Source organism: Ambystoma mexicanum, chromosome 2q (genome assembly GCF_040938575.1).
Source record: "Ambystoma mexicanum isolate Mex_15411 chromosome 2q, UKY_AmexF1_1, whole genome shotgun sequence".
NCBI lineage: Eukaryota > Metazoa > Chordata > Amphibia > Caudata > Ambystomatidae > Ambystoma > Ambystoma mexicanum.
In genome coordinates, this window is record NC_090924.1 from 754,242,852 (window position 1) to 754,256,241 (window position 13,390).

Below are 13,390 nucleotides of genomic sequence, written 5' to 3' on the forward strand. Positions count from 1 at the left end.
CTGTGCCCTGCTGGACCTTATGCCCCAGAGTGAGCTGGTGGTCCCAATGCCTTTGAAGTCCCTCTAGATGACACTGCCCAGTTAAAACAACATTAAGTCAATACATTCAATCAACCTCTTCGAAAGTGTTTCTGTTTCTTTGCCTCCAACTACTTTTCTCTTTGTCTTAATTTTTTCTCTTTTTATTGTGATTTTATTACATCACAGAACAAGAGCAAAGCTCTCAACACGAGATGACACCTTCATGGACCTGCAAATATTACATTTGAAAAATACATTTTCTTTTGTTTGGGGTTTCCCTGGATGTCCACTCTAGCTTGGGGGATATACTTGCATAGACAGCAGTATAAACAGACAACATAAATCGCTGTGACGCCATATTGCATACAAACCCACATCAGCCTCCTTACATACATTGGCATTGGGGGCATGCTCCCAACACCAATGTGTTATTGTATCCTAGCACCCACCTGCAAGCTAGAAGTGTATTTCGCAGTAACAAAGCTGAAAAAGAAATCTAGCCACATTTGAGGGATAGAAGAGCAAGTGGGATAATGTCCATTATGCTTATAATAAGATGCCCCTTATAAAATGGGCAAAATAGTTTTTCACACAAGTGGAGGGGATGCACTAACGCTTACCATCATATGTGTCTGTGTGTTGTGAGGATCAGGTTCTTTGTGCCATCAATGTTAACAGCATGCGCTCACATCCACCTTTACTCTTACCCACACATAGCTAGTATCCTGGCTTTTTCTATTCATTCTTAACTGTACATTATTGTACAAATGAGCATCGCAAATGCGGTGCATGTTATCAGCTCAGGCCAATTTAATCAAAACTATGTTTTCAGAAATTCAGTGAAAGTCTTGGTCGTACCTAATATGTTTGGGAACAAAAGCAATGCAGACCTGCCAAATTCTTCTCTTCAATCACTAAAATCTGCCTTGTTTGAAACAGATCGAGTGGTCACTGGTCGATGTAAATATGACATCACCCCTGCATTTATTCCTTGCCTTGACTGCCAGTAAATGTCAGTACTCCAGTCAAGCTGTAGCCTAGTTGGAGCCTACAAGGTGCTGTAATGAATCCTGTAGAGTCATCACGAAATCCCAGCCTAAAGTCCCCTCCCATGTGGCCAGTGAAAGGCAGCCGCTACCAGATCCCAACCCTGGGGTTGGTATCAGGAGGGAGGATCACATGGGAGGAGACGGCTGTAAAGGGAAAGTGATGACTCAGTTAGGGGAGAATCAATATTTATCCTCTTCTGAGGATAGGATTTGCCTAGTGCCTAAATATTTAATGGCATGATGTCACTGTGAAACTTCCTCTCCCAGATTCACCCAAAGAGAAAAGTATGAAGTTCTTTGTAATAAACAGGAGAATGGTATACAAGGGAGTGAGGAAGTTAATGTTATAACTTCCTGTAGTTATGAGTCTACTTCATATTTAAATCTTAAGTTCAAGGGAAACGCATTGACTCCTTTAGAACCCTCCCTTAACTGTAAATCTTCTCAATAACCTAATCAGAATGGATTAGTTAATAGAACAAAAAAGAACATTATAGACTTCAAGTCCCATAATGCTCTTAGTACTGAGATGAGGAAAAGGGGCCCAGAGTTACTAACCCATCGTGAGCGGTCTAGTTGTTGTAATAACATCTGAGCGGGACCTTACAACATTAAAAGACCCTTCAGGTGTGTAAGGGCGGGAGGCAGCAGGGAGAAGCAGAAGCTACCATTCTGGAGACTGCAGGATGAAATGCAGTAGCTGAGACTGAAGTTGAGTCTCCTGATATATGCAGTGGATGCGCAGCGGGAAGCGGTCTCAAGGTTGACCAGCCCGTGAGAGAGAGAGGATATCGACACGCTGTGAACTGCTCCGGCACCGGATCCATACCGGGAAATACACAGAACTGCAGGAGCTCCATCAGAGGTCAGTGTGAGTGGCGGCAGACCGACCGGAGCTGTCACAGGCAGAGAAAGTCCTCCAGAGTGAAGCAGGTGGTTTACCGGCAAGTCCAAACGAGATACCAGGATGAACAGCGAGTCGGCCTGAAACGGGTAACCCCGGGGTGCTGCGGGGGAGACTGCTAGGTAACAACTGTTATTTTGAATACCGAACAATTTCAGAAAGGCAAATTGGGTGTAACTCTCCTACTGAGGGATTACAAATAGGGGAACAATGTAACCTGGATTGCCAAAGCCAAAGAGAAGTGATAAGAAAACAAAGTGGAAACAACTCTCTTAAGGAGGTGTTTCAAAGAGGAGCACATTGTAACCCATATGGCCAAATCCAGAGAAAGCTGATAAATAAACTCAATGGGTTCAACTCTCCTAATCAGTGATATCAATTAGGAGATTCGTATGACCAACATTGCCAAGTTAACAAAAGAGTGGCTTCAAAGCCATTTGGATTTGGTGCCCATAGAAAGATGTCCAGAGGAAGAACATTGTATCCCAAATTACCAGCAGCCAAAAGGTTGCATAAGTAGGAAGCAAAAACTGCATGAGAAAAGCCTTCCTTGTGAAAGGAGTCAAGGGGCAGAGAACTGTAACCTGCATTGCATATGGTAAATAGATCAACAAGAGAATCATTGTCCTTTTTGGGAAGTATACATTTGGAAGACGATGTAAGTCAATTGTTTTAGAAGTTAAAAGACTGACCAGAGAAGCAGCTGTTGGTTCAAAACTCTCTTTTGATGATTAATGTGTGGAGAGTCTGGAACAAGCCTTAACACAGAGTACACGTTGTAGTAGTAGTAGTAGTAGTAGTAAGAGTTTTAGCCTGACAGGCAAGTAAACCAGCAAAGGGACAAATAGTGGTTAGTCCTGGCAGGCGAATAGACCAGGAAAAAGCCGATTTAAAGTACTGTGGTTGTGGTAAAAGGTTGTGGTGGAAAAGAAGTGTCAATTCCGCCATCTTGCGTTGAACTGTTGCATAACCTAAAGTGATTGTTGAAATATCATGACTAAAGTGTTTCTTTTGGAAGAGCCATCTTGAGAAAAACATTTCTTATAAAGAAGATGGATGATGGGCTAACAAGTTATTGATCTGTGGAGAAAAATAACTTTTGTACTTGATCACTGAACTGTTGTTACAAGGAAAAGACTTGATTTACCAAGCAGAGGATTGTGGAAGTGTTATTAATTGGTTGTGAACTGTGAAGTAACTTTTGGAAGGGATAAAGTTACTTTCTCCAAGAACAAAAGGATATACATATTTAATGGAAAAGACTTTATATCCTTCAATAAGTGGAACTTTGTTATTGAATCAAACTTTCTTGAAAATGAACTTTATTTCAAAGAATCCTGAATTGATCCAGCAGAAGGGAATCTATCCTGGTCACAAGGATTAATGGTTGTAAACTTGGAGTTTAAATGTACATGCTATTTTGATATTGCCAAATAATTCTCATACTATTTTGTTGTGTATGTTAGCGAGAGGGTCAGATACTTTTGGACACTATGCCATTTTTCTTTAGCCCTAGTTTGTTAGGTAGGGGTATCCTTGTTAGGTTAGGGAAAGATAGTTCTTTGACTAACCCGCCTTTAAAAAAATGAAAAAAAGAACACAATGGCAACATATGAGAAAACTGCACCTGATTATCTGTCTCGCATTTCTGAGCCCTCACACTGCCCAAAGGAGAAAAACTCAAAAGCATGTTTGTTCAGCCTATATGCCTAAATTCTAGAACTATTTTATAGACATCCTTTTGTCTTGATCCCAATCTACTGGGCTTCAGGAAAGAGCTAACAATGGTTTATTTTAAACAGTATCAGTGATCGGTTTGAAAGCTGCCTAATCTTCTTATGTATTGATTATGATTGTTTTAGTTTATGTTTGAATTTAGAAGCACGACAATGTCCTTTGGCTTTGGGCACGCTTTATAAAAAGTAAAAAAATAAATAAACAAAATAAAAATCTGTGTATTGCAGTGATCAAGTTTAAGATTTGTTGCAGCGTGAATATTATTTTCTTTCCTAAAATGAGGATACCCTCTCATTAGTCACTGGTCCCACAATACACTGCAACAATTAATCATAAAATAAGAAACAAAAACATCAGACTATACTTTTGAAGCTGTTGTAGCCTTTGCCGAAGCTCCTGGGTGGCGATGGGAAGTGATATGTCCGAAGCGATACTTGGGGTGGGTTCTTTCATCATGAGATGAGAAGGAGAATGGGGGAAGTTACCACCAGCCAGGCTGTAAGAGCTTTGACTCTGCTCAGGCGGCCGCTTGGGACTCGCATTCGGAGGAGTGTTCTTTTCGCCCTGATCAATGGTCAAACTTTCAGGGGCCGACACAGACGAAGGCTTGGGAATGTCAGCAGCTCCCGTACTGGGGGATTGAGATGCAGGGGAAGGTTGCCTTCCCTTCTGGATTGATGGCCTCTTGACTTGAGACGTCTGCTGCTGAGTTGGAGACCCTTCTTGTTTTTTGACTGAAAGTATCTAAAAGGGAAAAAAACAAAACAATGACAAAACTGGTAAATCTTACTGAAAACGAGTAACGACCTGCACGCTTGTGAATTTTATTTTGATATCAACAATATCCATTTCTGAAGTCTATCAAAAAAACATTATGCCCTTAGCGATATATTATTCTTATTATTGGTTTTCAACATCTGAATACACATTTTACTCATTTCAAATATTTAGGCTGAGTAAATAAATTCGTAAATATTTCCTAAGAGACTCAAAGAGATGCTGCTTCCTTTCGAAAGAAAAAGGTAATTTTGCAAACACATCTATTAGTGTTTTCTATATCAGTCCTATTATGTTACTATTCAGGCAACGTATATCTGATCTGCCTTCAAATTTGATTTATTATTCATTTGATTGAGGACATCTTCCGCATTACGTGATTTAGAAACATGCAAAGAAAAGGATACGAACCTTCGGTAACATCTTTTTTCTGAATCATACTGTGATTAAATGCCATGTACGAGTGTGTAGAAGCCTTAGCTTTTTTGATTTTCAGAAAATAAATGGTGTGGGTAATTGTTTCTGAAAATGATGCCTGTTAACCAGACCCTCCCTCCCCCTTTTATAATGCCCCATACCAAAATCATAGGGCCCTCATGTGCCTTTGCTCTGGCAATCCCCCGACATCTCCAAATAAAGCCTGATGGTGGCAGCAGGGCAGGGTCAAAGGTCACACGTGCATTCCAGACACAGGAAGAGGTAGCTTTTTATTCATCTGCACCCCTGACTCAAACTATTATAATTGTGTACACTAGTCATCCTAGTGGCAAACTGTAAATATAGACATGTCGAGTTATGAAAAAGTGGTTGCTGAGATTACACAATTATACAACCACATCATTTGAAGGAGAAATTACTATCTTCTTCTCCTGCAGATTCCTCACCTGATAGATATCCCTTCCAGCGTCAGCTGCCCGTAACACTTTCGACAGGGGACGTAATGCGGCTCAGTGTCGAAAGTCTATTCCATCATGACTCGACAGCGCCAGTCCTTGACTCTGGACCTGATGTCGGCTGTACATATATTGCGTCACTATGCCCCCATACCGCAGCCACGGGGAAGAATCCTACAAGATTTGGCTTAATAGAAGTCAGAAAATGCTTTTGGGGGGCGAGGAACAGTCACCGTACTATAAGCAACAGGCTGACAGTACCCTATTGAAACTGCAAAGAAATGTGCTCATCACTGCAAAATGTCAGAATCTTTAGGTTGTTGTCCCACCAACGAAGAGAAACTTGGAGCGGCAGTAGGGCAGACAGGAGGGCAATAAGGAATCTGTGGCAGAAGAATCCATTGAAAGAACATTACCGGTAAGTAATTCCCCCTTCAATAGATTCTCCCGCAAATTCCACATCTGATAAGTCTGCGGGGTCAGAAATGAGAGACGGACACAAAGTTGTAAGGTTTTCAACATGAGCCATTTTTATTAAAGTAAAAGGATTTGGATGAAGGCTTTTCTGTCCCTATCCTAAAGAGTTTCCCTACCTATGAAACCAACTAAAGATCAGTTTGTGTCACGTTGCCAAAAGTAGGCAAATTCTCTCTGTGTCCAAAACTTATCTGACCCTCACACTAAAAATAAACAACAAGGTGTGCAAGGGAAATGTCTCTGTTTTAAGTTCACTAAAAAATGTGCTTCAACCAATTATATAAATTCAACAAAAACAATCCTTGTATCCAGGAGATGGTTCCATTCCCCTGAACTGTTCCAGGTAATTTATAGAAAGAGTTCAGTTCAGACAATAGTTCCTTAACAGTAGTAGGGAAAAAGAAAATTCTGTTACAAACAATGGTGATTGTTAAGGATGACAAAAGTGTTGCTTGGCTACTCAAGGAAGGATGCTTTAATACTTGCTTAGGGTTTATGATGAAATCGCCTTTTCCAAACAACTTATAAAGATAGTCTCCTGGTATACTCTCCTGCCAGGAACAAAAAGATGTCTTTCCTGTTTGACAACTCTATATGGATTACCTTGTATACTCCCCTGCCACAAATCCCCCTTTCTGGGCTTTGAAGATCTCCTGGTGTACTCTCGTGACAGGTATCTCCCCCTCCCCAGAGACTCCCTGCCTGATGCACTCTTCCCACCAGGTTTTCTAATAATCTTTCAGTGCTCTTGATATAACACAGTGGTCTTCCTTCACGGTCTTATACTCTATTGGCTCCAGGTATCGCTTGCGCCCTTATATGGAGACTTGTTCAAGTTTTCATTGCTATCTTCATTGTTAGCATTTATTGGCTTGTGGAAATACTTGTTCCAATCTCCCCATTATTGAATTTTCATATATGAAGACTTGTACCATTCTTGCCTTTCAATTACTTTGTTGCAGTTCATTTGCTCATGATAACATTTATTCCAGTTTTCCCCATATTGACATCTCAGATATGGAGACTCGGGCAAATGCAGTCTTTGAATGTTTGATGTTTAAAGTGATGTCCCCATTGATCATTCGCCTGCCGGCACGCCCCGCAGCTTCCAATGCTTTTGGGCAGACTCACCGGTATTCTCTTGCGTGTCTGACCCGTGGCAGAGCTGCAGCGCTGTCCCTGCCTCAGGGGAGCTTTCCTCGCTTAGCATACCCTCCTACGATGATACTGTCAACGTCTCCGTCACCTGCTGATAGGAACTTCGGCCTATCACTGTGGCCATGTCTTCACTGCTGCTGGCTGGATAAAGGCTCCTCTGCTGCACTGGCTCTGTTTCTCCTGGCTTCTCGCCTTCCCGGTATGTAGTGTCTGCTTCCCTCCAGACAGAGAGTTCATTCACGTGTGTCTGCCTTTGGTTCTGTTTCCCACTGAGCCCACTCTGCACCTCTCACCTTCTCCTTCACTTTCAATGCTCTCAGGCAATGGCACACCATTTCTAAACATCCCACTCAGCTGATTGACATTAGAACCACTAAACTGCACATTGGTGATTCTTCTGCTCCACATTAACTCCCTCCTTTCCTGGTCGCAGTCCTAAAGGTATTATGACAGTTGAGTTCATAGGAATTTTGAACCTTGTGGAGTTGCTTTGTTTTAGGTTTTTTTTCACATCAAAACCAATATTAACAGAAGATGTTAAATAAGCACTATGTGCATATGTGGGGAACGGTATTTTGCTCAGATTGACAAAATGCCATGAGTACTTCAGAGGTTATAGCTTCAAGGAAATACCCTGACTCTTCCATTGGAGTCCTCACTTCTTCCCAATAGTCGTCCCCTACCATATGATCCTCCCTCAAAATACCACCCCCAGGGTCCAGATCAGGTAGCGGCTGCCTTCCTGGAGAATCAGTGATGACTCTGTAGGATTAATCACATAAAACTCCCAAAGCAGTACAGCTGGTGGAGGCGCGATGAAAGTCTCAAACGAGGAAGCTTTGCAACACTGCTCTTCCAAATTCTATGTCAGTGCCAGGCGCCATGTACAGACTGTAATGATTTGTCAACGTGTGGAGCGATGAGCATGTCGCCGACCGACAGATCTCTCTCACCGGCACACCCCTATGCAGAAGAGGTTGCAACGCCCATGATGGAATGCACTGATACTTGATGGCGATTCCATTCCCGCTTTCTAGTAGCATTCTGCAATGCATAGGATTATCCAACAGGAAATTGTCTGCTTGGACCCAGTCAGACCCTTCCTTGGATTGTGATAAAGCAATAAAACAGTTGTTCATCACTTCTAAAGTTGCTGTCCCAGCCACATAGTACCCGAGTGCCCTCTTTGGGTCGAGTCTGTGCAGCCTTTTCTCTTCCCTGGAAGGGTGAGGCGGTGGGTAGAAAACCAGCAGGTCAATGCGATGGGAGACATGAAACTCTGATACCACCTTTGGCAGGCTCAAATGGAGCTGCCATTTAAAATGTCAGCACCAAATTGCGGTTTCAAATCCTGAACCACAAATGGCATAGGCAGAAACCTATTCATAAGGCTCTTCAGAAATTGGGTAATTACCAGAATAGTAAGGATCCCTGATTTGTAGACATCTTGATTGCAGACAAAGTAACCACGTATCCTTTTACGATGTCTATCTGAAGGCCTGATTAGGCGAGGGACAGAAGGTATTCCATCACTGTGGTGGTTGTCATAAAGCCAAAGCCAGGCCTCAGGGACGGAATAGGGGTAAGGTGGTTGCAGGTACTGTGGGGGGTACTTCACTAAGCAGGTGTCATCTCTGCCCTCTTTGTAGATGCTCCAGGTGTAATGGGAAAAGACATTCTGGAGGCAAGGCCCAAGGAAAACTACATCTCCCAGCAGTCTTATGCCCCTGGACTACAGCCCTGGCAGCCCGGATCTCGTGTGGAGAGAAATCAGGCACACAGAGCCTACAAACGGCTCAGGGAACGCTGAAGCCAACGCCCAAAACAATGCGCGAGGCTGTCACTGCGCATGCGCGATCCTGGAACGCTTGTTTGCGCTCTACATTGCAACCGAGAGGACGCGTTCGTCTGAGCTCGGCCAAGCCACCCGCGGGGCCGCCCTCGCTGCTGAAACATAATCCTCTGGCCCCGCGGCACCAAAGATAAGTGCTTTCTTTCACTCTAACGTTACGGAGCATGTCACGTACCTTTTTGGCAGTAACCTGAGTACAGAGGCTCCGGTTGTAGTGAATTAACCAACTGAGTCAGCCACGTTGTGGGGAGACGGCCTGGGCTAACTTCGTACTAACTGCATGCCGTGATTACGCTCGCCTGTTGCGGGTGTTTGTAACTTAACACTCGCCAGTTGCGGGTGCTTGTATCTGCATACTCGCCGGCGGCGAGTGCTATTAGCACACGAACAAAGGCTAATTGTTTCCTCTTTTGTCAGGAGCATTCCGACAGCATTCAGGACCTGTCACTCGCGGGCCCACTAACGGCAGAGCCGGCGGGCGGAGATGTATTCGAAAACTCATTGGAAAACCAGAGCTAAGTGTCAAAAGCATGCTTAAGATGTAAAACGTTTGTTGAATGCTATGTACAGTGACAGTTTAGAACGTTGAGTCTAACTGAGCTAGTCATAAGATTCTCGTCAGAACGAGACTGAGTACTTTGGGCAATGTATACAAGAAGTGCCAATCAGAGAACAAACTCAGTGTCTTAACTGAGTGCTAAGTCCTATCCTGGGTAATGCGTGCATGAAACCATAACTCTGTGCAGAAGTTAAACAGAGTGCCAAGTCTCAACCTGGGTAATGCATGCATGACACCATTACGGAGTATAACTCTGTGCAGAAGTTAAACAGAGTGCCAAGTCTCAACCTGGGTAATGCATGTATGAACATGTGTGTTTGAGTGAATGGTAAGAAACTCAGATATTGTAAGTGCTACGAAGCAGTTGGAGTCAAGGAGCATGCCTTTCCCACAAACCCCTTCCCTGTCCACAACTACTTCCTAATCCTCAATCCGGTTTACCTACACCCCGAACCTATCCAATCCGTCGACCCTAACCCTCTTTCCCCGTAAGGGTCGCTGTGTCCTGTGTTTGTCTAATCCAGGCGCCAAGACCGTCAAGGGGAGGTAGGAGTTCTTGCTGCTTCTGCTTTGGGACGGACCTCGCCTCGACAGTGGTGGGGTATGAGATGGGGTCCACCCAGCACTCCCTATAGCATGCATTAAATGTTCTCCACGTGCATGTATACAATGATCTAGAGGAAGGTCTGCTTGCAGCCAGCAACACCTCGAGTACCTCTTCTGAGAGATCCCAGTCATCATACCTCATCCTCGCAACAGCCATTCATGTAGATTGAGAGACTGGGTTTGGGTGAAGCACCCGACCTTCCAACGGGGATAGGAGGTCCAGCCTCTGAGGAAGCCAGCGAGGAGGGCAGATGGCCATTTCCAGGAGCTCCGAGTACCATCTTCTCCTCGCCCAGTCTGGGTCGATCAAGATGGCCCAGAACCTCCGCCACCTCCTGAGACCCCACAGGAGGACCGGTATCAGCGGGAACAAGAACCACGCCAGCAGGAACGCATCCACTAGTGCACCTCTCACAGGGAATTCCCTCAAGCAGAACTGCCTGCAATTTGCATTGGCTGCTGGGGAACTCCATAGTGCGAATATCTTCTCCAGAGCCTCCGGGCACACTTCACACTCATGTGAGATTGTGCTCTGCCGGCTCAAAGCGTCCGCCAAGCCTGTTGTCTGCTCCCACCAGATGGCCTGCAGAAGTCGAGATCTCATTCTCCAGCAGCTTGAACGATTGTTTCAAGCCCTCCCTGCATAGTGGTATGAAACGCACACCCCCTTGCTTGTGAGGTAGTGCATGGCCACTGTGTTGCCCGTCGGAATTAGGACATGTTTCCCCCTGAGTGAAGGTGCAAAAGCCATCAGGGTTAGCATGATTGCTTGCAACTCCAGCCTGTTGATAGCGCTCCACTGGATATCAAAGGCCATTCACTTGCAGATCCCAGCAGTGAGCACCCCAGCCCTTCAAGGATACATCTGTCACCACCTGCTAGCCCACCACTTCGACACCTTGAGGATGTTGTTCATGTTGTCGATGTAGTGGGACCATTTATCCCTCAAAAGCCATCTGCAGTCTGGCCTCTGACACCAGAAAACAAAAATGTAGGAGGTCATGATGCCCAAGAGGCAGAGGAAGGAAGCAACTGGCAAGCTGTCGTGGTTCCTGAATGGCCTGACCATCTAACTGCCACTGGTGACCCTTTCTTCAGGAGTGGGGCGTGGGGGGCAGCATTCCCCACCCAGGTGTCCTAGGTTGCTTCTATGAATTGGAGCTTCTATATTAGTGGAACCTGGGACTTCTGGAAGTTTAGTGAGAAACCCAAACTGTGAAGCAGGGAACAAGTTTCCTCGAGCTGCGTCGACCCCTGTCCTAGGGACTGTCCTCAGATAAAGCATCCGTTCAGGTAAAGGAATAAGGACAGCAGATCTCCTGAGGTGCGCCACACCACCACCACTGCCACTAACTTGGTGAAAACCCTGGGCGCAAAGGTTACGCCAAAGGGGAGACTCTGAACTGACAGCGAGTGTCCCCGATAATAAATCTCAGGAACCGATGTGCTTTTGATGCATCGGAAATAAGCGTCCTGAAGATCCAGTGACACAAACCAGTCCTGGAACTGCAGAGCCTGCAAAATCTCTTTCAACGTCACCATTCTAAACTTGTCCTTCCCCAGGAACCTGTTCAAGTTCCAGAGGTCAAGAATGGGACTGATTCCGCCTCCTTTCTTGAGTAAGAGGAAATAACGAGAATACCAGCCTGATCCTCTCTCCTCTGGTGGTACCTCTTCCACTTCACCCTTTAACAGCAGGGCTCTCAGTTCCTCTTGGAGCTCCTGCTGCGGCTGCTGGGGAGGGGAAGAGGGTAGTCTGTCTGGAGGTCTTTTAAAAGGGCAGACGGTATCCTCAGCTGACAAATTACAAAGCTTGGGCGTCTGAGTTATCCCCTTCCACCTGTCTCAGCGCTCGAAAGATCTTCCCTCCAACCGGTGGAATGTGTGGTAATAACTCAAAGCAGCTAAGCAGGCACTGCCGCCACCGCTGATGAAGTCCGCTGGCCCTTAGAGGCCCTTGTACCCCAATCGGGGTGAAAGAAAGCCTCTGGCCCTTCGTGGCCTGCAGCAGTTGTGCTTTCCTTCCAAAGGGAACGTAGCACCTGTATGCTTGCCTCTAGAGGAGAAGTCGAAGGACTGTTTGGCAGGCTGCTGTACCGCTAGCCAGTTTTGACTCTAATTTTTTCGAATGATTTGTCAGCTTTTGGCCAATACAGGTGTTCGCCGTCAAATACCATATTTAGGAGGTTGGCTTGAACGTTAGGTGAGAAACCTGAGCTGTGCGGGTATGCCGCCCACCTCAGCATAGATGGCCTGCAGCGTCGAGACCTGCCTGTAGAGCCTGACAAGCCACTTCCTTTACATCAATAACCATCAGCACATTGGGACCATAGGATTGGTGAAAGACAATTACATAACATCTCTCATCTCCCCTGCTGGGAGATGATCAGCCATCTCATCTATGGTTTTCTAAAGCGTGAGAATATTCAGCGAAGGCACAGGTGGCGTCGATTGCCTTTAGAGACATGCTTACTGACGAAAACAGTCTTCTTGGGACTCTGTCCGCAGGCAGTTGGAGGTGGATGTTGTGGACCATAAGATTACTGTAGCGGCTTAGACCACCAACCCTTCTGGAGTAGGGTGAGCCAAAAGGAAGGGCAAATCCTCTCTGGGTAGCTTATATCTTTGGGTCAGTTCGTCATCCGTGGCTGGCGTGGTGCATGGTTTCTGTGACAACTTGCCAATGGGGTAAAATATGGCCATATTAAAGAGCAATGTTCTCTCTGTCTGTGGGCCTTTGTCCAGGATTTCTGTTAGCTAGAAGTGTTGGCCAGGGTACTGTGGCAGATTGGAAGGAGTCATCAGACAACACAGACATTTTTAAGTACATTATTTTAAATAACAGAAAAGGCCTAGCTTGCCCTATTGCTATAGGGGAATTCCCTACCTAACTAAATTAAACTAAGGTGCTTGTCTGTCATCTGGAAGTCGAGAATCAATGTCCTCAGTCCAAACCTAGCCCTATCTGACCCCACCACTAATAATACTACCTTAAATGGCCCCAAAAGAATCTCTCTCTTCTGGTGGCCTCCCATTTCCCTTTATGTCTTGCAGCTTCTCCCAGGGTCTTCTGGTTTCTTACAAGTCTAACATCTAAATGTCTAAATGTCTTTTGTTTAACAAAAATACTCCTTATAATGTTCTCCTGAAATGTCTCTTTCATGAGCTCCTGCAGATCTTCCCAACTGTTGTTGGGTCATATTTTCCTGAGCAAACAACCCTTAATAGTGTTTGCTTGAACATAGTCCTGGGTTGTTCCTCTGACTTATTCGTTTTGAAAGTTCCCCGCCTCTGAGATGACTTTACCAAGTTCCTTCTTTCTTGGTGTACTTCACTTTGTACTCCTAACTCACAATA

The 13,390-nt window shown here is 45.1% G+C and overlaps 1 protein-coding gene across 4 annotated transcripts in view; it reads right to left on the minus strand.

The window, feature by feature from the left end:
• ESYT2 (extended synaptotagmin 2) overlaps positions 1-13,390 on the minus strand; it is a 1,091,416-nt gene that overhangs the window by 75,047 nt on the left and 1,002,979 nt on the right. For all 4 annotated transcript variants that reach the window (XM_069647986.1, XM_069647985.1, XM_069647987.1 and 1 more), the window contains one exon: positions 4,076-4,455. In XM_069647986.1, the coding sequence (XP_069504087.1) occupies positions 4,076-4,455 (380 nt within the window). The remainder of the gene's footprint in view (positions 1-4,075; positions 4,456-13,390) is intronic.